Here is a 25,374-nt window from a genome sequence, read left to right on the forward strand (position 1 = left end):
GGCTGTTTACAGTGGTACTATTCTTTTAAAAACAAGGATAATTTTACTGTTTGAGATACTTTGGCTGTACTGAACATCCTCGATTATACTACGATCTATTCAGTATGTCGGTCTTTTCAAATATGGAATGTTAGCTTGTATTATTTATGTAAGGTACTATGCATTTTTAATAACATTAGTTTCCAACTGTGTGAGACTCCCCCTTTAATTTTTACTATTGACATTTTTGAAGTAGGAGCATTTAGTCAGGCACATACATTTTTTTAAGCTAGTAATGTGTTGATAGCGTCTATTGCAGGCTAGGATGTAGAGTTACATCGCACGTTTCTCAGAAGGAGCACCATTTTTTTTTTATGAATACAAATTTTTATGTATATTTTACAAATATTCTTGTAGTCATGGGTATTGCCCCATTTTATATTAAAGACTGTTTGCCTTTTTAAGATGTTGGGAAAGACTGTTTAGCGACAGTGATTGCACAACTTGGCAATGACCTTGTAAACTTTTTTCCGCTGGCCTATTTTTTTTATTACTTGTTAAATTTAACATATATATATTTTTCCTTTAGCATGTTGGCATGTTTCTGTCAGTTTCTTTGACTGGTATGATGAAGAACAAATCACTATTTTACATTCCCATAGGTTTTGCATTAGTACCAGATATTGTGGCTTGGCCGATACAATTTAATTAAAAATTATTTTTTGTCAAGGGGCGTCACTGCAAATGTTGGAAACAGTTCCAGTTAAGTGTCATTGATTAAGGCTTCTTTTTTTAATGACCTGCTATATCTTATGTAAGCCTCATCCCCTGCCCTTTGAGGTCTGAGGACGTGTGAGGCTTCTTTAAAGTTTTTCCTTAATGATTTTCACATTATCATATATAATTGATATTTGTAAGAAGCTTTCATTGTATTTCTTGTGCAAGTGAATTGACATGTATTTGTTTAAACTCTATAAATTTTTTTTTAAATTCAAAGGCAGAAAATTGCAGCACTGAACCATTACCCCTCCCCCACCCAATGGCAAACGTATACTTGATCACAGCTTGTAATTAAATGTAATTTATGTTCTAACAATTGATCTGTACCATTTTTCTGAATGTTTAACTGATGCTAACCCCACAAAGAAAACCATCCTTATACCAATAGCTACCTTTTCACCTTCAGTTGAAAAGCTACTTCTCACCTTCCCCTTAGTGCCTAAAACTAAAAATAAAGAAAAACACCCACTGAGATTTACCTTAAATGTTTCAGGCCGGTTATACTCTGTGTGAAATGTACCATCCCTGCAAAATAAACACATGAATCGTTGTCAAAACTACTGGAAATACAATTCTGTTATGTCTTCTGGCACTGTTGAAAAGTGGAAAATCTTCTCTGTATGGGCCAGCTGTTCATTTTGGGAAAAGTGGAAAATGGAAACAGAAGATACAAAAAGCTTGCACATCAGATTTCTTGCACTATGCTGAAAATGTATATTGCACAAAAATTATTTCCTCCAGCTTCAGAGACTGAAAAAATTTCATGGGGAGGGGGGTGAGAAGATCTTGTACCAAAAGCATTGTGGGGCTTTTATCCAAAAGTGCAAAGTAACAAGTTGAAGTGTTACAACACAGATCAGAAAGTTTTATACTCTCCTGGATCCTACCCGTTCCTGCCATTTCAGGGATGCTGCTACCCTCCTGGCTCAGCTAATCATTGGTGCTGCCCTAAACTGATCTGTCTGAAAATTTGGAGGGAGCACTGGCAGCTAGTAAAAGAATCTACCACCAAATTTTAGCCACTTCTATCCAGAAAAAAAAAAAGCCTCCAACACACGTAGACGAATCTAATGATGTCATCACATCATAGGACTCAAACGCCAAAAATTCAGCCTGGGATCCTTTCTGCATTTATCCTACTGCCCGTCTCCACTCTGAAATGGCAAGACCCATAGGCGTAGTTTGACTGTTTCATTTGGGGGGGGGGGGGGGGGCAAAGAATGGGCGGAGCATATTAGCATATCATTTGCATATATACATATGCAAATGAATATGCTAATGTGGAGGAAGGAATTAAAATTTACAGGCAAAATATCACAGATGCACATTTCAAAAAGCTGACATTTCAATTAATAAATTATGAATAAAATACTTTTATCTACCTTTGTCTGATCATTTAGTTTTTCTATTCGCTTTGGTCCCAGTGTCTTCTGTTTTATGCAGTGTCTTCTTTCCAGTAGGCTTCCCTCTGCTCCCCACCCTCCCAGTCCCATCCATCTCTTGCTCCTTCCCTCTGCTCCCCACCCCTCCCAGTCCCATCCATCTTCTGTTCCTTCCCTCTGCTCACCATCCCTCCGTCCCATCCATCTTCTGCTCCTTCCCTCTGCTGTGCCTGACCTCTCCCAATCCCATCCATCTCCTGGTCCATCCCTCTGCTCCCCACCCCTCCCAGTCCCATCCATCTCTTGCTCCTTCCCTCTGCTCCCCACCCCTCCCAGTACCATCCATCTTCCCTCTACTCCCCACCCCTCCCAGTTCCATCCATCTTTCTTCTACTGCCCCCCACCCCCCGCGAGGTCCAAGATCGTGACTCCGTTTACCCCCTCTCTTCCTCCCTCCCTCTGGCACAGGCAACAGTCTTCAGCTTTTTCAGCGTTCCTGGCACCTATGCGGGAACAGGAACTTGAAGAGAAGGCTTTGGGGCAGAGCCGAAGGCGCGTGTACATCGCTACCGCTGCCAGGAACGCTGAAAAAGACTGCTGCCTGCGCCGGAGGGGAGGGAGGGAGCGGGGTAGACGGACACGCTCCTCTCCGTCCGCTTGGCTTCCCTGCCCTGTCTGCATCCCGCCTTCCTCTGGGGGGGGGGGGGGGGGGGGGGGGAGGAGGTTGCAAGACAAATCAGCTTGGTGACCTTCACAAAACATTGTTAATACAAAACACACTAGCTAGTCCCAAAGGAAAAGTATTGGCTTGGGCATTTAAAAAACAAAAAAACAAAAAAACACAACCAGTTTTTAAAGCTCTTCACAATGAAAATGAAACAAATTTTGTGCTTATAAAAGGAAAAGGTACAGCACTCTCACTCACTTGTAATGCAGCAATTCTACCCCACTGGGCTTGGAGCTTGGATCAACTTTCAGCTTCTTACATAATTTTCTGCTTTCCGTATCACTGTAGTTAAGAAACAAGTAAATGCAGTAACACATTATATTTTTTTGTCAGCAACAATTCAAGATCACAGAATTACACAGGGTGATACTGGCACAAAAGATTCATTTTTATGTACTTTTTCCCTTCAATTCCTATCTGCCCACGCAAAAAGGCTCAAACTGGCCTGTGTATTTAACATAAACAGCAACAGACACTTTGAATAAAGTTAAACAGCTTTCAAGCACACCAAGGAACTTAAGGATCCAGTATACCTAAATACCTTGATGGGGGTCTCAGAAGTCATTGTATAAAAGATTTGTTCTGTTAAATTTTGTAGCTGGCTAGACAAAAAGTCATGAATTAAAAGGATCCTTGCCTTCCCCTCTCCCACTAAAGAACATTTGTCTAAGCAAAATGTAGCCATATAAATAAGGTCAGCGCTGAAAGCACTCCCAGGTCAAAGTGAAACCATGGTACAACAGAACAGGAAGGAAACTCCACAAAGCGCACAAGAGCAGCAGAGGTGGCCCCAAGGAGGAAAAAACGATCAGGAGCAATAAAAATAAAATGGTCTTTATTATAGATAGGACCTAAATTGGCCGGGTTTAGGCAGGATTACCTGCACCAGGGTCTTAAACCTTCGTATGAGATTGAAAAGAGACAATGGCTTCTTGTTGCTTTAAGTGTTTTGTTCAAAGGAGCTAAAAATCTTGCAATTGTGCTGAAACCCGGCCAAATTGGGCGATTTCTATAAAGCCAGTTTGTTGATATCTCTTGGTTGTTCTCTCTTCCTCTGGGCCTCCTCTTTAGCCATTTAGCACTGCTCAACTCAAGCTATGCTAATAAGTCTGACTAACCAGCTCATTTTCGAAAGTGATCGCCGCCGTCATCTTCCGACACAAATCGGGAGATGGCCGGCGATCTCCTGAAACCGGCCAAATCGGTATAACCGAAAGCCAAATTTTGGCCGGTGCCAACTGCTTTCCGTCGCGGAGCCAGCGAAACATCAAGGGGGGGGCGTGTTGGTAGGGTAGTGAAGGCGGGTTGGGGGCATGCTCATGAGATGGCCGGCTTCGCCCGATAATGGAAAAAAAAAAAAAGTCAGGCTTGACGCGCATTTCGCCGGCTTTACTTGGTCCCTTTTTTTCACGACCAAGCTTCAAAAAGGAGCCCCAACTGGCCACCGGAGGGAATCAGGGATGACCTCCCCTTACTTCCCCAGTGGTCACCAACCCCCCTCCCACCCCAAACAAACGAAAAAACTTTTTTGCCAGCCTCAAATGTCATACCCAGATCCCTGATAGCAGTATGCAAAAGTCCCTGGAGCAGTTTTTAGTGGGTGCAGTGCACTTCAAACAGGTGGACCCAGGCCCATCCCCCTCCTACCTGTTACACTTGTGGTGGTAAATGGGAGCCCTCCAACCCCCCCCCCCCCCCAAAAAAACCCACTGTACCCACATGTAGGTGCCCCCCTTCACCCCTTTGGGCTATGGTAATGGTGTAGAGTTGTTGGGAGTGGGTTTGGGGGGCTAAACCACCAAGGGAAGGGAGCTATGCACATATATATATATATATATATATATATATTTTAATTTTTAGAAGTGCCCCCTAGGGTGCCCGGATGGTGTCCTGGCATGTGAGGGGGCCAGTACACTACAAATGCTGGCTCCTCCCATGACCAAATGCCTTGGATTTGGCCGGGTTTGAGATCACTGGCATTTTCCATTATGGCCGAAAACCAATGCCGGCCATCTCAAACCCGGCGACTGACATTTGGCCGGGCCCAACCGTATTAGCAAAGAAAACGATGGCCGGCCATCTTTTTCGAAAATACGGTTGGCTCCGCCCACTTACGGCCCCGGCCCCGAAGATGGCCGGCGCCGTTCGATTATACCCCTGCATAGGAACTAGTAGCCTAAACTTATCAGGATAAACTTATCCACATATATTCAACAGCAAAAGTTATCAGCAATATTTAACATGCCAACTCAGTGGCTTACTATTTGGATAGCTTACAGGCTTCTCAGTGTGGAACAAAGTCTGAGTAGGCCAGTGTATTGCAACAAATGTGTCAAGCAAATTACTGTGCCTGCAGATCTGATATCCAACAGGAAAAAAAAAAACCCACTACTGCGTGATGCTTAGGTCCAGACCAACATACAGGCTTCTGCTCCCAGCAACAAGAGTCTCCAGCAGTATCTTAAACATGCAGATGCACCTTGCTCAACATGCATGCGGCTACACGTCTCTCTTCTACATACAGCATGAGCCCCTGGGCATAGGGATTAATGGGTTGCACGGTCAAGTCTAACAGATAGAATCAATTGATTCTAGCATCACCGTTTCAAAAGACAATTAGAAAAAAAAAAAATCAGAAGATTTTCAGCTCTCTATTCCCCATTCTTAGAGTAAAAAAATGGAACTCTACCTATTCCCATCAGAACAGAAAACAGCTACCTCAACTTCAGAAAGAGGCTAAACACCTCCCCCCCCCCCCCCCCCCCCCCCAATAACAACCCAGCAGGACTTCTACCTTCTAGTATCATCCTTTATCCTTTCCTTAATGTTTTTAAGTCTCATGCATTAATCCAATGTTCTCCTCAAACCTCACACACAAACACTGTTTTGTGCTCACCTAGAATGTAAATTGTATTGCCAGGTATTTGTGACCTGGATTGGCCACTGCTGGAAACAGGATGCTGGGCTTCATGGACCTTTGGTCTGTCCCAGTATGGCAATACTTATCCCCTTTTTAGGGTTCATAACTACATATTAGCAGCATACAAGAATTGATTTGAATATAGGGCAGGGCAGGCCCTGCTTTCCAAAGCACACACACCGCCTGCCATCTTCTCTCGGTCCTTCCGGCCTCTGGTGGGGCTTTCAGTGCAGCCCTAGCATTTGCTTTGGCAATATGAGCGCTTTCCCATGTCCACACAGCATGCTCAGGAGTGCTGCACAACAGTTGAAAATCTAGGTGTGCCGTAAGTTTGGAGAGACTGGAAGGTACTGGATTAAAAATATATGCCACCATAAACTGAACTGCAGCTACTGTAGCTAGAAGGGCCCCTGCTGCTGAGGTGAGGAACTGTAATACAAGTGAAACCTCATTTTACATTTTAAATAGGGTTTGGAGAGGGAACTGAGACCTCCGTGTTTGGATGTGCACAATTCCCCCCGTATTTTACCAAAAGGTACTGCTGAATGCAGACCCCGTTGTAAAATACCTAGAAAAATGAACAGGAAAAGCATGTCCAGTTGCCAACATGTCCAGCAGGATCTGCAACTTCAAAAATAAATAAAATAAATAAATAAAATAACCCACAAAAAAATTATGCATTGCTGTAGCCACCCAACTCCTCCATCCCCAATCCCCCCGAAACCCCTTTACCTAATACAAAGATTGCTCCCTTCTGACACTCCCCCTGGCTCTTACTAGGGATCTGCTAGTGTCTAGACGTTGTCGGAGAATGTGGTTAAGGCGGTTAGCTTAGCAGAGTTTAAGAAAGGTTTGGACGGCTTCCTGAAGGAAAAGGCCATAGAATGTTATTAAATGGACGTAGGGAAAAATCCACTATTCCTGGGACAAGCAGTACACGATGCTTTGCTCCGTGGATCTTGTCGGGTGATTGTGACCTGGATTAGCCACTGTCGGAGACAGGGTACTGGGCTAGATGGACCTTTGGTCTGTCCCAGTCTGGCGATGCTTATGTCTTATAATCCTCACTTAGTGCCTGGATTCATAATAGCACCACTAGGGTGCCGAGGTGCCATTTTGAACCCTGGTGCTCAAGGAGGCAGAAGCGACTGTGGATCACTGCATCCCTGCCATAAACACTGGGCTGAACCATTCCTTCCCCAGTAAGAACCAGAGGCAACATTGGGGGAGGATTATCTTTGTGTGAAGGGGGGGTCAGGGTGGAATCAAGGGGTGGTTTGGTTTGTGTTGTGTCCAAGGTGTCTGGTGGGGGTGGGGAATCCATTTGCCTTTGCTCCTGTCTCTTCAAGCTGGCACTTGTGTGTGCCCTAGGCACATGCAGAAGCAAGACTGATATATTTTTTTAATACAGATATGGCTTTCCTCTGTAAAATGGGAAGCCAAGGTCAAGGTTTAGGCATGTCCAAACCATGCCCCCTGCTTCTCTCCTGCCATACACCCCTTCTGAATTCCTATGTGGAGGGATTATACACTTGCAAATGTTGATTTTATGAAATTACTATTTGCAGGTTGTGTTATTTACACATGCAGATGCTTCTAAAAACTTCCTTAGCCTCAGTGAGACTTAGCTGGTAAAAAAAAAAAAAAAAAAAAAAGAAAGGAACATAGAAACATTTTGGATTTTGCTCACACCTTTTTCAGTAGTAGCTCAAGGTGAGTTACATTCAGGTACTCTGGATATTTCAATCTAAGTTTGTACCAATGCAGCTGCGCAGGCTTCTATTTCTGTGAGTCTGACGTCCTGCACATACGTGCAGGACGTCAGACTCACAGAAACAGAAGCCTGCGCGGCCGCGTTGCTGATCTGCAAGAGCAGGCTTCTACATGGAATGTTGCTAGTTGGAATAGCAACATTAACATTCCATGTAGAATCACCAATAATAGCAACATTCCATGTAGAATCTTCAATATTTATTTAGATTTTGCTCACACCTTTTTCAGTAGTAGCTCAAGGTGAGTTACATTCAGGTACTCTGGATATTTCTCAGTCCCAGGAGGGCTCACAATTTAAGTTTGTACCTGAGGCAATGGAGGGTTAAGTGACTTCACAAGGAACAGCAGTGGGATTTGACCCCCCCCCCCCGTGTTCTAACCACTAGACCACTTCTCCACTCCGATGAGTGAATGTAAGCAAAGACCATATGGCCTATCCAGTCTACTCATCCATGCCCATCTACTATCCCTTCCTCTCTGTTAGAGATCTTATGTACTCGTCCCAAGAGTTCTTGAATTCAGAGAGAGTTTTCGTATCCACCACTTCCACCTGGAGGTTGTTCCACAAATTCACCACTCTTTCTGTGAAGAAGTCTATCCCCGTTCACCTTCATCCTATACCCCCTCATTCCAGGACTTCCTTTCAACCGATAAGACTCGCCTCCTGTGCATTTATGTCAGATAGGTATTTAAATGTCTCTTATCACATCTCCTGCCTCGAAAACACCACATGCAGAATTAGTGCTCTCGGGGTGAAATGGCCATGACTAATCAAGGATTCTTGTAACTTCCCCCTCCTACAATCGAATACCTTCATTCAGGCTAAGTGATTATCAACTTCTACAAATTCCCTTCCCCCACGTGTCTCCCAAAAAACATACAATTCTGTTATTGGTGACTTAACACTCAAGAAATGTGCCTGAACGACTTCATCAAAAAATAATCTCCTTCAGTCATATGGCAAACAAATTCATCATGGAGACAAAATTTCCAAATGCTCCACCACAGTACTTCAAGCTTGCTTTGGAGGAACCACCACCAAAACAGGCAAGACGGAAATTTAGCCTCCATATCTGCAGTCTTCAGGCTCTACACAGACAGAAATCAACCATGATTAGTGCCACACTGCGATAGTGTTTTTAGGCTACCTTTCTTCAGATTTGAACTGGTGACTTAGAAGTGAAAAATATTAACTCTTCCATCGGGTCATCCAGGTTCCCAAAAATACCCAGTTCCCAACATAGCAGGTTCACTTTTCTCTCAAATTTTATTAGGTTCCTTAGTATTACATATGCCCGGCTATTTACACAACACACTTAAAGACTCCTGTTTAAAAAAAAAAAAAAAAAAAACAGCATGTGTTTTACAACTATAAAATGTTAATCAGCATTAAAGAAATCCTATCTAAACACCTTGGAACACTATCATTAGCTGCCTATAATAAACCCAGAGCCAGAAAAAAAAAAATGATTCCCTTTATTCTCCTCCTGTCATAATTCCAAGGCATTACATTCAGCTAAAATGGTTTTACCTTGAGATTCCAACCCCTTCCCCCCACCCCAGGGCCTCGTAAAGAACTTTAGTGTATAAACATGAAGCAGAATGTTACAATTGAAATAATTAAATAGTGCAAAATTAAAAAAAAAAAAATAAAAAAATCAAGAGGCAAAATAATTCTCATACCACTATGACTTTTGTTTTTCAAAATGTGTGGAAGTCAAAAATCTGCAAACACAGATAAATTCACAAGTGCCAGACGTTTACTCTGTGCTCAGTATCATGTGGAAGCACCAAGCTTGAAAGACAACCCGTTTTTAGTGGTTGCTGAAATACTGGTGTTGCAACACAGTGACCCCTAAGAGAAGTGTGGAAAATGAAGAGGTAATGATCACCTGGGACATCCCCATCCTGACTGATAAAAAGCTGGATGCCAGAAAAACAGATATAGTTTTCCACCAAAACCCATAAGTACATAAGTAGTGCCATACTGGGAAAGACCAAAGGTCCATCTAGCCCAGCATCCTGTCACCGACAGTGGCCAATCCAGGTCAAGGGCACCTGGCACGCTCCCTAAACATAAAAACATTCCAGACAAGTTATACCTAAAAATGCGGAATTTTTCCAAGTCCATTTAATAGCGGTCTATGGACTTGTCCTTTAGGAATCTATCTAACCCCTTTTTAAACTCCGTCAAGCTAACCGCCCGTACCACGTTCTCCGGCAACGAATTCCAGAGTCTAATTACACGTTGGGTGAAGAAACATTTTCTCCGATTCGTTTTAAATTTACCACACTGTAGCTTCAACTCATGCCCTCTAGTCCTAGTATTTTTGGATAGCGTGAACAGTCGCTTCACATCCACCCGATCCATTCCACTCATTATTTTATACACTTCTATCATATCTCCCCTCAGCCGTCTCTTCTCCAAGCTGAAAAGCCCTAGCCTTCTCAGCCTCTCTTCATAGGAAAGTCGTCCCATCCCCACTATCATTTTCGTCGCCCTTCGCTGTACCTTTTCCAATTCTACTATATCTTTTTTGAGATACGGAGACCAGTACTGAACACAATACTCCAGGTGCGGTCGCACCATGGAGCGATACAACGGCATTATAACATCCGCACACCTGGACTCCATACCCTTCCTAATAACACCCAACATTCTATTCGCTTTCCTAGCCGCAGCAGCACACTGAGCAGAAGGTTTCAGCGTATCATCGACGACGACACCCAGATCCCTTTCTTGATCCGTAACTCCTAACGCGGAACCTTGCAAGACGTAGCTATAATTCGGGTTCCTCTTACCCACATGCATCACTTTGCACTTGTCAACATTGAACTTCATCTGCCACTTGCACGCCCATTCTCCCAGTCTCGCAAGGTCCTCCTGTAATCGTTCACATTCCTCCTGCGACTTGACAACCCTGAATAATTTTGTGTCATCGGCGAATTTAATTACCTCACTAGTTATTCCCATCTCTAGGTCATTTATAAATACATTAAAAGCAACGGACCCAGCACAGACCCCTGCGGGACCCCACTAACTACCCTCCTCCACTGAGAATACTGGCCACGCAATCCTACTCTCTGCTTCCTATCTTTCAACCAGTTCTTAATCCATAATAATACCCTACCTCCGATTCCATGACTCTGCAATTTCTTCAGGAGTCTTTCGTGCGGCACTTTGTCAAACGCCTTCTGAAAATCCAGATATACAATATCAACCGGCTCCCCATTGTCCACATGTTTGCTTACCCCCTCAAAAAAATGCATTAGATTGGTGAGGCAAGACTTCCCTTCACTAAATCCGTGCTGACTTTGTCTCATCAGTCCATGTTTTTGTATATGCTCTGCAATTTTATTCTTAATAGCCTCCACCATCTTGCCCGGCACCGACGTCAGACTCACCGGTCTATAATTTCCCGGATCTCCTCTGGAACCCTTCTTAAAAATCGGAGTAACATTGGCTACCCTCCAGTCTTCCAGTACTACACTCGATTTTAGGGACAGATTGCATATTTCTAACAGTAGCTCCGCAAGTTCATTTTTTAGTTCTATTAATACTCTGGGATGAATACCATCAGGTCCCGGTGATTTACTACTCTTCAGCTTGCTGAACTGACCCATTACATCCTCCAAGGTTACAGAGAATTTGTTTAGTTTCTCCGACTCCCCCGCTTCAAATATTCTTTCCGGCACCGGTGTCCCCCCCAAATCCTCCTCGGTGAAGACCGAAGCAAAGAATTCATTTAATTTCTCCGCTACGGCTTTGTCCTCCTTGATCGCCCCTTTAACACCATTTTCGTCCAGCGGCCCAACCGACTCTTTGGCCGGTTTCCTGCTTTTAATGTATCTAAAAAATTTTTTACTATGTATTTTTGCTTCCAACACTAATTTCTTCTCAAAGTCCTTTTTTGCCCTCCTTATCTCCGCTTTGCATTTGGCTTGGCATTCCTTATGATCTATCCTGTTACTTTCAGTTGGTTCTCTTCTCCACTTTCTGAAAGATTGTTTTTTGGCTCTAATGATTTCCTTTATCTTACTGTTTAGCCACGCCGGCTGACGTTTAGTCTTTTTTCCCTTTTTTCTAATACGTGGAATATATTTGTCCTGAACCTCCAGGATGGTGTTTTTAAACAGCATCCACGCCTGATGCAAGTTTTTTACTCTGCGAGCTGCTCCTTTCAGTCTTTTTTTCACCATTTTTCTCATTTTGTCGTAATCACCTTTTCTATAGTTAAACGCTAGCGTACTTGATTTCCTAGTTTCACTTCCTTCAATGCCAATATCAAAACCGATCATATTATGATCACTGTTATCAAGCGGCCCTCGTATCGTTACCCCCTGCACCCACTTCTCTTCCTCCACTTTCTCTCAGTTGATAACACCCTCATCCTCCCCGTCTCATCTGCCCGCAACCTCGGAGTCATCTTTGACTCCTCCCTTTCCTTCTCTGCGCATATCCAGCAGATAGCCAAGACCTGTCGCTTCTTCCTCTAACATCAGTAAAATTTGCCCTTTCCTCTCTGAACACACCACCCGAACTCTCATCCACGCTCTCATTACCTCTCGCCTTGACTACTGCAACTTACTCCTCACCGGCCTCCCACTTAGCCACCTATCCCCCCTTCAATATGTTCAGAACTCTGCTGCACGTCTTATATTCCGCCAGAACCGATATACTCATATCACCCCTCTCCTCAGGTCACTTCACTGGCTTCCAATCAGATACCGCATTCAGTTCAAGCTTCTCCGTCTTACCTACAAATGCAGTCTGCTGCCCCTCACTATCTTTCTACCCTCATCTCCCCTTACGTTCCCGCCCGTAACCTCCGCTCACAGGATAAATCCCTCCTCTCAGTACCCTTCTCCACCACCGCCAACTCCAGGCTCCGCTCATTCTGCCTCGCCTCACCCTATGCTTGGAACAACCTTCCCAAGCCCTTATGCCAAGCCCCCTCCCTGCCCATATTCAAGTCTTTGCTTAAAGCCCACCTCTTCAATGCTGCGTTCGGCACCTCTTTCAGGAAATCCAGACTGCCCCAAATCAGACTGACTGTTCACGTGTCCTTTAGATTGTAAGCTCTTTGAGCAGGGACTGTCCTATGTTAAATTTTACAGCGCTGCGTAACCCTAGTAGCGCTTTAGAAATGTTAAGCAGTAGTAGTAGTAAAAGATACCACCACAGAGGCGGGAATCATAAATTGAAGTTACAAAGAATGGAAGGTAAGTGGATTTTTGACCTAAACAAAATAGAACTGAACAGATTAAACAGCTCCATAGATTGGCACATTTTTTTACTAATATGCCTATTAACACCTGTATTAGAAAATTAAGTTGCTACTTTGAACAGCCTATTGAAGAGCTTACTTAAATCAGCTGTTCAGTCGATGACGCTGAGGCGCCACTTTAGAGTTTAAGCGCTTCCACCAACAGTAAGTGAACCCAGGGGTTGTCGCATGACGTGCATACTCTTACTTCTGTTTAAAATATTTCTTAATTTTTGTTTCCTTAGACCCTCAGCATATTTCAGCACTGCGTTCCTGAAGAAGCCTTGTTTTCGGGGTGAAATGGTGGCCCCCGTCAAGAGTAAAACAATCTATTGCATTGTGGAGTTTTTATGCCTGGATGATAGAAATCAAGCGTTTTGTTACGGACAAAATCTCCTATATCATAACTATGCTTAAAACCTTAGGCAGGTTGCTTCTGGTTTCTGAGGGCTTTTCTCCACAGCAAGGCTAAGCACAATTTACTTAAGAATTGTTGGGCTAGAGCTCTATAGACATTAGTATTAGGTTACACTTTTTAACTCTAGCATATACTGCAACCTATGTTTGTTGTTCTCCAGTGAAGAGGTAATCACCACCTGGGACATCCCCATCCTGACTGATAAAAAGTTGGATGCCAGAAAAACAGATACAGTAGTAAAAGAGAACACCAGTACTGATTATGGAGGTTTTGATCCCAAGCGATCTCAGTGAATCACTTAGAGAGGAAAGATCCTCAAGCACCCAGAAATGCAGTCAAACTAAGACAATGTGGCAGAAAGATACAGAAATAATTTTCCATTATGTGGTGGGACTGTGAGAAAATTCAGCCCTTTTGGGAGGAAATCATGCAGGTGGCGAATAAAGTTAGCTAGAACCACACTGGTGCATCCCTTGGCCTCTGCTTTCTGTTTTTGGAGGGGGGGGGGGGGGTGAGGACTTGGCTTGGTGTTCACAGAAGATAATCGTAACATGTGTGACTCCGGCCCGAGTGGTACTGGCCATGGAATGGAGAGCAGTGCTGCCATCGTTAAATGGCACACTAAACTCAGATTTGTTCCGTTGATGGAAAAGCTTACAGCAATGAAGAACGGATATTTGGATTTGCTTTAACGAGGGTCTAAGCTTCCTTTTATATTTTACTTTTTTATTTCTTACTTTTTTCTTTTTCATAATATTTGGGATTTGTGTCACCGACATTACCACTAAGCCTAAAACTGTTTTGGCTAGCAGCAGCCACAGAGAGTTGGGAGGGGGAGGGGGATGTAATTGTTAGGATGATGCATGGAGTAGCTTTTGTACAATGTGCTACTAGAAGTTTGTACGTTTTTGTATGCGATATTTCTGCTTCATATCAAAATAAAATACTGTCAAGTAAAAAAAAAAAAATGTTCCATCGTTTTGGATGCCACAGTCTTGATTATAAAGAACTTCCAAGTGAACCTGGATAAGTTGCCTGGACATATAAACTCCAGAAAGCAGCTCTTTGGCACAATGCAAGTACTCTGGCGAGTGTTAGCAGTAAAATTTGAGAGACAGATCATCCTCCTCATACCCTGGCTTAGATGTGCGGTTCACTGCCATCATGGTATGCGCAAAACTAACTCATTTGGAGAATTTGCTCCCTTCAGAGGATTATCTGAAATTTGCATGAGGAGAGAGAAGAGAAAAACTGAAATCAACCTGATGTTCCAACAGAAGTGTGAATCTCTTTACCATCAAGCCCTTCTCTGTCCTTTCCACAGTATAGACCAGAGGCTCTTAACCAGTGGTGCGGGAAAATGTCAGTTCTGGAGACTGCACCTTCAAAAAGATATAAACAGGATGGAGTCGATCCAGAAGTCAGTTACTAAAATGGTCAGTGGTCTTCGTCATTAACCATATGGGTTTATAAGAGAATAGCCATACTGGGTCAGACCAATGGTCCATCTAGCCCAGTATCTTGCTTCAACAGTGGTCAATCCAGGTCACAAGTACCTGACAGAAACCCATTAGCAACATTCTATGTAGAACCCCAAAGAGTAGCAAGGTTCCGTTCAGAATCTCAAATAGTAGCAACATTCCATGCTACCAATCCCAGGGCAAGCAGTGGCTTCCCCCATGTGCATCTCAATAACAGACTATGGACTTGTCCTCCACGAACTTGTCCAAACCTTTAAACAAGGATACGCTAACCACTGTTACCACATCCTCCAGCAAAGAGTTCCAGAGCTTAACTATTCTTCGAGTGAAAGAATATATTTCTTCCTATTTATTTTAAAAGTATTTCCATGTAATTTCATTGAATGTCCCCTGGTCTTTGTACTTTTTGAAAGAGTGAAAAATTAATTCACTTCTACTCATTCTAGACCACTCAGGATTTTGTAGACCTTAAATCATATCCTCCCTCAGCCAAAGATCTAAATATGTATTCTTTGGAAGAAAGGAGGGGAAAAGGGAAATATGATGGAGATATTTAAATACCTACTTGGCATAAACACACAGAAGGCGATTCTCTTTCAATTGAAAGGATGGTCTGGAATGAGGGGGCACAGGATTAAGGAGAAAGGGGATAGTCTCAAAAGTAACTAGGAAATATTTCTTCACAGAAAGGGTGATGAATTTATGGAATGGCCTTGTGGAGGTGGTGACGAAAACTGAATTCAAGAAAGCTTAAAACAAGTACATAGGACCTCTAAGGAGAAGGAAGGGATAGTAGATGGCAACAGAATTCAAAAATGTGTGGGATAAATAAAGAAATCCTGTTCAGAAGAAATGGATCCTCAGAAGTTTAGCAGAGATTGGGTGGCAGTACCGGTTAAGAGGCGGGGCTAATGCCGGGCAGACTTTTACAGTTTGTGCCCTAAAAATGGCAGATAAAAATCAAGGTCAGGTATACATACTGTATAAAGTATCACATATGAGTTTTTCTTGTTGGGCAGACTGGATGGACCGTACAGGTCTTTTTCTGCAGTCACCTACTATGATAGGCAAACTGGATAGGTCATATGGTCTTATCTGCCTTCATTCTTCTCTGTTTTATGTCAAATTGGGCGCAAGCAAGAGTTTTGAGAAGATGAGGCAATTTATTGAAACTTTGTAGTCAGAGGGAAGACAGTTACTGATAGTATAACTATGTCACTAATAATTTTAGCAACACGTTAGCACTGTTACCTGCTAATAGCCACATACTGTAGCTGTGATTTAGAAAGAGGTTGTGAAGGTTTCATTGATTAAAGGGATGCAGGAACCAAACAGGTTATGAACTCCCTTGCCCCTTGTATAGACTAGATAAGTTTCATTTTAAAAGGCATAATTCAACGTGACAGAACAGAGCATGCTTGTGATTCCGCTAAGATTCCATTTGTGATTCTTTGTAGATTGTGGCAACACCGGTTTTGGGAAGCAAAATCGGTGCTGGGCAGACTTCTATGGTCTATGCCCTGATCGTCACTGAATAGATACGGATGGACTCAAAAAGTAAATTTTAAGGGGCTGCGACGTTAGCTTCAGAACTTTTAGTACAAGAAGAGTGCTGGGCAGACTTCTACGGTCTGTGCCCTGAGAATGGCCAGGACAATCAAACTTGGGTATACATATAAAGTATCGCATATCATGTAAAATGAGTTTCTTCTTGAGCAGATTGGATAAACCGTGCAGGTTTTTAATCTGCCGTCATTTACTATGTTACTACCCTGTTTCCCCGAAAGTAAGACATCCCCCGAAAATAAGACCTAGTAGAGGTTTTCCTGAATTGGTAGATATAAGGCCTCCCCCAAAAGTAAGACCTAGCAAATTTTTGTATGAAAGCAGGGCCACCGAGAGCCGGACAAGGCCGCCCCCGGGCCGCCCCCCCCCACCCAAGGTCACCGGGCCCCCCCTCCACCACTCCCGGAACTAACCTTAAACACCTCCTTTCACCTTCGCAGCAAGCAGCAGCAGGGCAGACCTCTCCTTCCTTCCGTGCCCCGCCCTCGCGGAAGTTACGTCAGGCGAGGGTGGGACACGGAAGGAAGGAGTGGCCTACCCTGCTGCTGCGAAGGTGAAAGGAGGAGTTTAAGGTTAGTTCCGGGAGTGACAGAGGGCGGGCGGGCCTACCCCGATCCAACCCTGATGTTTCCCCGAAAAATAAGACCTAGCACATTTTGGGGGGCAAAAATTAATATAAGACAGTGTCTTATTTTCGGGAAAACACTATGTTCTCTTGTGAGAAAGGTGAAAACGTGAAAAAAAAATTTACTCTTATGGGACAAACCTTTTTAAAGTTCTCACCTGCAAAGCAGCGGCATTACAGGTAATAAGGCTACATCCATAAATCTGTATTATATCTGTGATGTATTTTTTTTTCTTCTGATGTCATGATCCAATATACAAAAATCACCAAAATGAAATAACTACTAAAATGAAACAGTTAATATCAGAGACTCTATGATTGAACCTCAAATTCCTCTGGGGACCATAAGCAAGTGTGTTCCAGGCCCAGAAACATCACAAACCCTCACCCATCCATACCCCAATGGTCCCTCCAAAATATCTCATCTGAGGAAAGTGCAGAATTCAAGCCGAGATCACTGCCTTCAGCTGATTGGTGTAATTTTAAGTAGTGAAGGGTAAATGGGTGGGTGACAAGTCCCAGAGCAGGGTGTCCCTGGGACCTTGCATCAGGGATCTCATCTGTGAGTCCCCAAATTGGGAGATCCCACCTCATCTCCTTGGTGGCTGATTGTGTTTGGGGTTTTTTTTTTCCCACATCCCACTGGCTTCTATTATAGTCAATGGGAAGTTAAAAAGCTTTGCCTCTGAAGATTAAAGATAAGATTCAGGCCCAGATGCACAAAACCTAACGAGCCCAGAACTTGCGTTTTAAACTGGTTCCAGCCAGTTTAAAATGCAAGTAGTGCACCCTGGGCACGCACTAAGGGCATTTTCCCTGCCACGGTAGCAGGCAACGAAAACGGAATGCAAATGATTGAAAAGCTATTATAATGAGCTGCAGTACCGTTGCAGCCCATTATAATCAGATGCACTACCATTTTTCCCCGATTCCCTTACCGTAGGAACCCTAACGAGATGTCCGACCTCTTGTTAGGGCTCCTGTGAGGGAATCGGAAAGGAAAAGGGCCCCCAAAAAAAGGTAAAAAAGAAAAAAAAAAGCAGGGAGCGCATGTGAGGGGCGTCCTTTAAGGACGTACTCTCCCTGCGCTTCTGAGAAACGTCTTTTTTCGCTCTGCCGGCGCTCGTGTTTTTTCCCCCCTTCTATTTAGTCTTCGCCGCGCCACTTACCCCTCCACAGTGAAATTTTTCTATTTTCCTGGTTGCCGGAGAATCGGGACGTCCCTTTAGATTAGGCTCCTCTTCCTGGTCTCTTCAGCCAATCAGAGCGTGTTTCGCTAACAGCCAGCTAAGCCCGCTTTGATTGGCTGAAGAGACCAGGAAGAGGAGCCTAATCTAAAGGGACGTCCCGATTCTCCGACTCAGGTACCGAAGGACTAGAGAATGCAAGTGAGCTACAACGAGTAGCTCATTTGCATTCCCTATCGTTGATGCATTCCCGTTCCCTACCGATTCGCTATGGAATCGGTAGGGAACGGGAATTACCAATGTCTTTAATGCATCTGGGCCTCAGTTCTATGCAGGAAGTAAAACTCGCAAGGGACTGGATGCAGTAAGTCTTGCAGTACAGCTGGCTCAGAATACAGCTGTACCATGATCTCAGCACACCAACACTTCTGCAACACGCTATAAGCATGAGCAGTAATCTATAGTTCATTGTGAAATGTCACTTTTCCTGTTTCTGCCTGAGGACTGGCTCAGGCACTGATAGGAAGAATGACAAAAAAAAAAAAGTTGCCAATAGTCTATATCAGTTCCAATCTCTCCCCTCCAACTCAATCAGACCCTGCTTCCTCCCCACTACTATATTAAAAAAAAAAAACAAAAACAAAAACCCCCAAAACAAACATTTTCTGATCACCTGCAGCACCCCCTCCATCCTTGCCAACTTTAAAATGGCCTGGTGTCTAGCTGCATCCCTTTCTCTCCCCCCTAAACTTAGAAAAAAAAACCCCAAATAGTCCCTGGTATCTAGTGGAGACCCCCCACCACCCCAGACCCATACCTTAAATGAAAGAAGATTAATGCCCGCTTGTTCCAGACACCTACACCTTCAAAATGGCGGTGCTCTGCCCCAAACGATGCATGCTGGGGGTGCACTGAGTGCGGCCAGTCTGCCAATAAGGCAATGTATAGAAATAGATATACATGTTTTAATGACAGACATGCCAACTGATGTTCAGTGCTATATAACCTGCCAGGAACGGTTCCTCGCAGATTAAATAATGCTTAACCTATCATCCGCGAATATTCAGCGGGAGATAGCTGGTTATCTCACTAAATATTTGCAGTCAGTACTTAACCCCGGATTCTATACAGCGCGCCTAGCGTTCTGTGCAGAAATCCAAGCGTATTTTATAACGCACGTAACTTAATTGGCTTAACAAGCCAACCAGCTTTAAGAGCACTTAAGCAATAATGAGTACTAATTGGCAATAATTAAAATTAGGTGTACAACTCCCTAAAGTGTATTCTGTAACACTGCACCTAAATTTTAATTGTGCACAGGCAAAGAGGAGTGTGGTTATGGGCGGAGGAAATGGACATTTCAAAGGTGTTCCAAAATTTACATGCCATGTTATAGAATACGGCCCTCTGAACCTAAATTTACGCCACATTTTCATTGGTATAAATGGATTCTGTAGTTTCAGGTGCAAGGATAAAGCGACAAAGCATATTCTATATACCATGCCTAAATTAAGGCGCCACTTATAGAATACTAGGAAAAATGCCCGTTTCTGAGCGGAAACGGGCGCTAGCAAGGGGCCCCCTCCCTCCGTCCCTCGACGCTACTTGCCTTGTTCGCTGTGGGCCGTTTCGGCCCTGGAGGGTCAATAGCTCCGCCCTCGACGTCATGACGTTTTGACGCGTCATGATGTTTTGACGCGAGGGCGGTGCAGACACTCCAGGGCACACCGGATATCTCTGGCGCCTCAACTTCCGTGGAGGCTTCAGAACGTTGGGGTTGCCTTTTATATATATAGATGCTTAGGCGGAAATGTTTTGCAACACAGATTTAAGTGCCATATATAGAATCTGGTTCTTAGTAGATAACCCAGCTATCTCATGCGATATAGCCAGCTATCTGCTAATATACAGCACATCACCAGCTAAATCTGGCAGCTAAACTGGGCCGCCCAAAACAGGCCTAGCTTCAGCTGGTTTCAACTTTACCGGCCAGTGCTGAATATCGATTTGGCCAGTTAAAGTTGAAACCTGCTAAAAATAAAACCAGATGGTTCAACGTTGGTCACCGGAAATAGTCCGGAATTGAAAAGCCGGAACCAGCCCGGCTAAATCCTGCCTTCTGAATATTGGCCTCATAGCACTTGTGCTATATTAAACCAGACACCTCATTTTGGATAAAGTTTGTCTTTACATGCATCTTAATGATCAACACGGAGAATCTTTATGTTTTATGATTAAATTCTCCCATGTGCATGGTTTTTATGCAATTTGTATATATATCTTAATTTATACAGTACCTGGTATTCATAGGATTTTATTTTTGTATGTCCATTTATGTTACTAGTAAAAAAAAAGCCCATTTCTCATTGAAATGAAATGGGCGCTAGCAAGGTAATCACCTTCTGCCATTAATGTTTTTAAGGGAAGTTCCAGCGTCCCCCATCCCTCCCAGTTCCAGGCCCCCTCCCTCCAAAATTAAAAAAAAGAAGTCATCCTGACTTATCTCATCGGGGTTACAGCGGCTGGCAGCAGCAGTAAAAGGCGTGCAGGCTCACCAATTACTTCAGTTTTCCCTTCTGTCTCTCAGCTCTGGTCCTGCCATCATTTCCTGTTTCCGCAAGGGCGGGACCAGAGCTGAGAGACAGAGATGGGAAAACTGAAGTAATTGCTGAGCCTGCACGCTTTTTACCTCGCGAGGTAAGTCAGAATGACCTAAAATTCAGAGGGAGGGGGCCTGGAACTGGAAGGGAGGGAAGGAGGAACAACGACCCTGGAACTGGGAGGGAGGGGGACCGACAACGACCCTGGAACTCGGAGGGAGGGAACAAACCTCCAGTGGGTGAATATTATATGCAGCCTTCCCTTCCCTCCGAGGGTGGGGCACTGAGAGCGAGTGCGAGGCTTGTGGTTGGTCCCTTCTTCTGACGTCGCGTTTCTTTCCCCGGCAACTAGACAAGAGTTCCCTCAAGGGCGGGGCGATTACGAACCCTACACGGCTTCACTGCCACGGAGTCAGCTTCAGAACGTTGGCGGTGCGATTATATTAAATTATGAATTTTAGTAACATTCTTACTTGTTCTAACAGTACTATTTGTCCCGATGCAGCCCCACTGTGGAGAAACACAGCCACGCCGAGCAATGGTTTTTAATCCTTCCACGTCATTGTTATTTAATAAATTTGCTTACAGACCACTGGTTGGTTATGCCCCGACAGGGTGGAGCAATACTGCTTTATATAAAGGTGATTAATAAATTCCAATAAATACAATGTCTAGAGTTTATCATCAATGTTCAGTTACACTGACATGAAGCTTTACATCAGTACTTTTGTCGACTTGTTGCTATGGCACTCAACACCTACATTTTAAAGTTAAGAAAAAAAGCACGTAAACCACATTTTATGCATTTGGTACATGACAAACTTATCAACTGAATTTGCAGGTTGTGATACCACTTAGAAGAATTTGACCTACAAATAATGCACCTGAGCTTTTAAGAGCTTCCATTACTACCGAAAAGGTATGAGCTAAATCGAAATAAGTTTTTGAGACCATACATAGCTCACTGGTTTTCAGATGCAACAGATTCCAGGAAATATATATATAACCCTCCCCCCCCCCCCCCCCAGCATGAGGTAGGTGTGGAAGAGCAAAACAATTATCTGGTGATGATGGGTAAAGACTCCTTGTAATACCAAACTTCTTGTTTTACAAAATATTCCCTTAGGAAATACACTTCTTCCTTTCAGCCTTGCTAATACTTCTGAAAAAAAAAAATGTTGTGGTCTCTGAAGCTTCTGCATACACCACCACATCAAAATCATTTGTACAGGCCCCTGCCAAGGGTCCATGTCGCCCCCCCCCGCAGACGAACAGTTGGCGCCCCCCCCCCCGCAGACGAACAGTTGGCGCCCCCCCCCGCAGAAGAACAGTTGGCGCCCCCCCCCCGCAGAAGAACAGTTGGCGCGCGCCCCTCCCCCCCCTGTGAAGATGATCGCTGCGCGCCCTGGGGGACTTTAAATCTTTTACTTGCAGTCGCATCTGTGAAAGCGGATCGCTGCAGACGTCTCCCTTCTCTTCGCGCTCTTGGTTCCCTCAGTGTCCGCCTTCTTCTGACGTCAGAAGAAGGCGGGACACTGAGGGAACCAACGACTGCAAGGGAAGGGAGACGTCGGCAGCGCTCCGCTTTCACAGACGCTGCTGCGACTGCAAGTAAAAGATTTAAAGGCCTCGGCGGCGCAGGTCGAGGGTAAGCACTGCGGCGGCGCCCTCCAGAGGTGCTTACCTCGCTTACCGCATTGGCACGGCCCTGCATTTGTATAGTGATCCAATAAAACAGAGTAACAGCCATCCAACATTATGACTACTATAAATGCAGATTAAAATCAAAGAAAGAAAAGGGGAGGGGGACCTTTTACTAAACCATGTTAAGCACTTACGGCTAGATTCTATATATGGCACCTACAAAATTGTCGTTGAAAAAAAAAAAATACCACCTGCTTAAGCGGTATTCTATAAGCTGTGCCTAAAGTTCAATGCGGTTTATAGAATAAACGTTTTAAGTGGAAATTTAGACACCACCATTTGCACCAACAAAAATTTAATGCAAACGCTTGCGCGTAAATTTACACGCAGAGCACAGTTATTCTACAATTATGCATGAAACTCAAAACCATACCCCCCCCCCCCCAGTCCACCCACGACCCTCCCATTTCTGTGCCACCTTCTTCGGGACACATGGATCCCATGCCTAACTTAATGCAGGTAACCATGATTCGGATTATTTTTTCCCAATGCGCATCACCTTGCATTTGTCAACATTAAAATTTCATCTGCCATTTGGATGACCCGGATGTCATTTGTGTTCTCCAGTTTGTTAGCCTTCCTAATTTGATAACATTAGCCTCCATTATATGTAGGTGTGTTAACTCTCTGGCATTTGCATACTACAAGACCACTTACTGCTTCCTAAACAGGAGGTGGTAAATACCTCCACTAACGGCACACAGATTACCACAGGCTAATGGGCAGGTTTATGCAGGACCTATATAAGGCATGCTGGGTACCTCACCCCCACCCCAATATTTGCTGTCAGTGGCACAGCTAGACACCCAATTCTGGGTGGGCCCCGAGTCCAAAGTGGGTGGACACTAGTAGCTGTCCCTTGCCCAGCATCGCCCTCTGCAGGCAGTCCAGCATCTCACCCCCACCCCACCCACATGCACCTTTTGAAATCTTCACCAGCAGCGAGTCGTACACCATGCTGGGCCAACCCCAGGGTCTTCTCTCTGTTGCAACTTCCTGTTCACACATAGATGGGACCATGTCAGAGGGAAGGCCCTGGGGCTGATGCAGAAGAGTGTTATGAGTTACTGTTTGCCGATGGCAAAAAAAAATTAATGAAGCATTTAGAACAAGTGCTTTCAACCCTGTCCTTGGGACACATCTAGCCAGTCATGTTTTCCAGATATCCTCAATAAATATGAGATTTGCATACAATGGAAGTAATGGATGGATGCAAATTACTACCATGTATATTTATTGTGGGTATTCTAAAAACCTGACTGGCAATGTGTGTCCTGAGGAATGGGTTGAGAACCTCTAGTTTAGAAGGGATGAGTTGAGAGATACCAGATCACCCTAGGGAGAGAGACCAGGAATCTTCAGCTTGTAGGGCTTGGGGATCCATGCCAAGCCACATCACAGGTGTGCCGCTAAAGGGTGAGCCTGTGTCCACCTTGGCCAACCTGCGGCTATGCCACTGGTCGCCATATTAAATTTGTAACTACCACAGGTCAACTCCTTGTGTTAAGCTGCAGTAGCTGCAAATTTTACCATGGCTTAGTACAAGGGCCTCAATTTGGTGCAGCAGAAAAATCCTCACCATTTTAATGTACTTCATAAAATTAAACTAACCGCTCCTTCCCCCCAACCCCCACCACCACCAGAGACTTTTCCCCAGACTGCCAAAAGGTATTAGCAAAACATAAAGGGGATCATTTACTAATGGTTAGTGAAGTGTTTCCCCAAGTCTGGCCCTGGAGTACCCCTTGCCAGTCAGGTTTTCAGGATATCTACAATGAATATGAATGAAAGATTTGCACATAATGGAGGCAGTGTGCGCAAATCAAGTTCATGCATATTCATTGTGAATATCCTGAAAACCTGACTGGCAAGGGGTACCCTAGGACTCGATGTGTGAAACATTGGGTTAGTAGGAGTTATGGACCAAGAAAGGGATCTGGGTGTCGTCGTCGATAACACACTGAAACCTTCTGCTCAGTGTGCTGCTGCGGCTAGGAAAGCGAATAGAATGTTGGGTATTAGGAAAGGTATGGAAAACAGGTGTGAGGATGTTATAATGCCGTTGTATCGCTCCATGGTGCGACCGCACCTTGAGTATTGTGTTCAATTCTGGTCGGCGCATCTCAAGAAAGATATAGTAGAATTGGAAAAGGTGCAGCGAAGGGCGACAAATGATAGTAGGGATGGGACAACTCCCCTATGAAGAAAGACTAAGGAGGCTAGGGCTTTTCAGCTTGGAGAAGAGATGGCTGAGGGGAGACATGAGAGAGGTATATAAAATAATGAGTGGAGTGGAACAGGTGGATGTGAAGCATCTGTTCATGCTTTCCAAAAATACTAGGACTAGGGGGCATGCGATGAAACTACAGTAGTAAATTTAAAACAAATCGGAGAAAAAGTTTCTTCTCCCAACGCGTAATTAAACTCTGGAACTCGTTGCCGGAGAACGTGGTGAAGGCGGTTAGCTTAGCACAGTTTAAAAAGGGGTTAGACGGTTTCCTAAAGGACAAGTCAATAAACCACTACTAAATGGACTTGGGCAAAATCCACAATGCCAGGAACAACATGTATAGAATGTTTGTACGTTTGGGAAGCTCGCCAGGTGCCCTTGGCCTGGATTGGCTGCTGTCGTTGGACAGTATGCTGGGCTCGATGGACCCTTGGTCTTTTCCCAGTGTGGCATTATGTACTTATTAATTGCATCTGTGTGCGCTGTCTAACATGGGGCTCACTTTATTCCTATGGGCCCTGCAGCAGAGCACTGACTCCCAAACTGTGGTATCAAATAAAACCTAAATGTCTCCCTTTTCATTAGAGTTTGCTTCCTGTAATAGAAGTGTCTCTGAAACAAACAAAAAAAAATACAGCCGCTTCTATGAAAAAACACAGCACGCACAACAAAACAAAGTTAGTTAATCCACATAATACAGATTTAATTACTCTGTCAAAGCATAACGACACACGG

At 44.1% G+C, this 25,374-nt stretch overlaps 1 protein-coding gene across 1 annotated transcript in view; it reads right to left on the reverse strand.

The window, feature by feature from the left end:
• PDIA5 (protein disulfide isomerase family A member 5) overlaps positions 1–25,374 on the reverse strand; it is a 289,623-nt gene that overhangs the window by 168,809 nt on the left and 95,440 nt on the right. The window contains exons 4-5 of the mRNA XM_030209219.1: positions 3,067–3,150; positions 1,239–1,284 (exon numbers count right to left, since the gene is read on the reverse strand). Coding sequence (XP_030065079.1) covers positions 1,239–1,284; positions 3,067–3,150 — 130 coding nt within the window. The remainder of the gene's footprint in view (positions 1–1,238; positions 1,285–3,066; positions 3,151–25,374) is intronic.

Source organism: Microcaecilia unicolor, chromosome 7 (assembly GCF_901765095.1).
Source record: "Microcaecilia unicolor chromosome 7, aMicUni1.1, whole genome shotgun sequence".
NCBI lineage: Eukaryota > Metazoa > Chordata > Amphibia > Gymnophiona > Siphonopidae > Microcaecilia > Microcaecilia unicolor.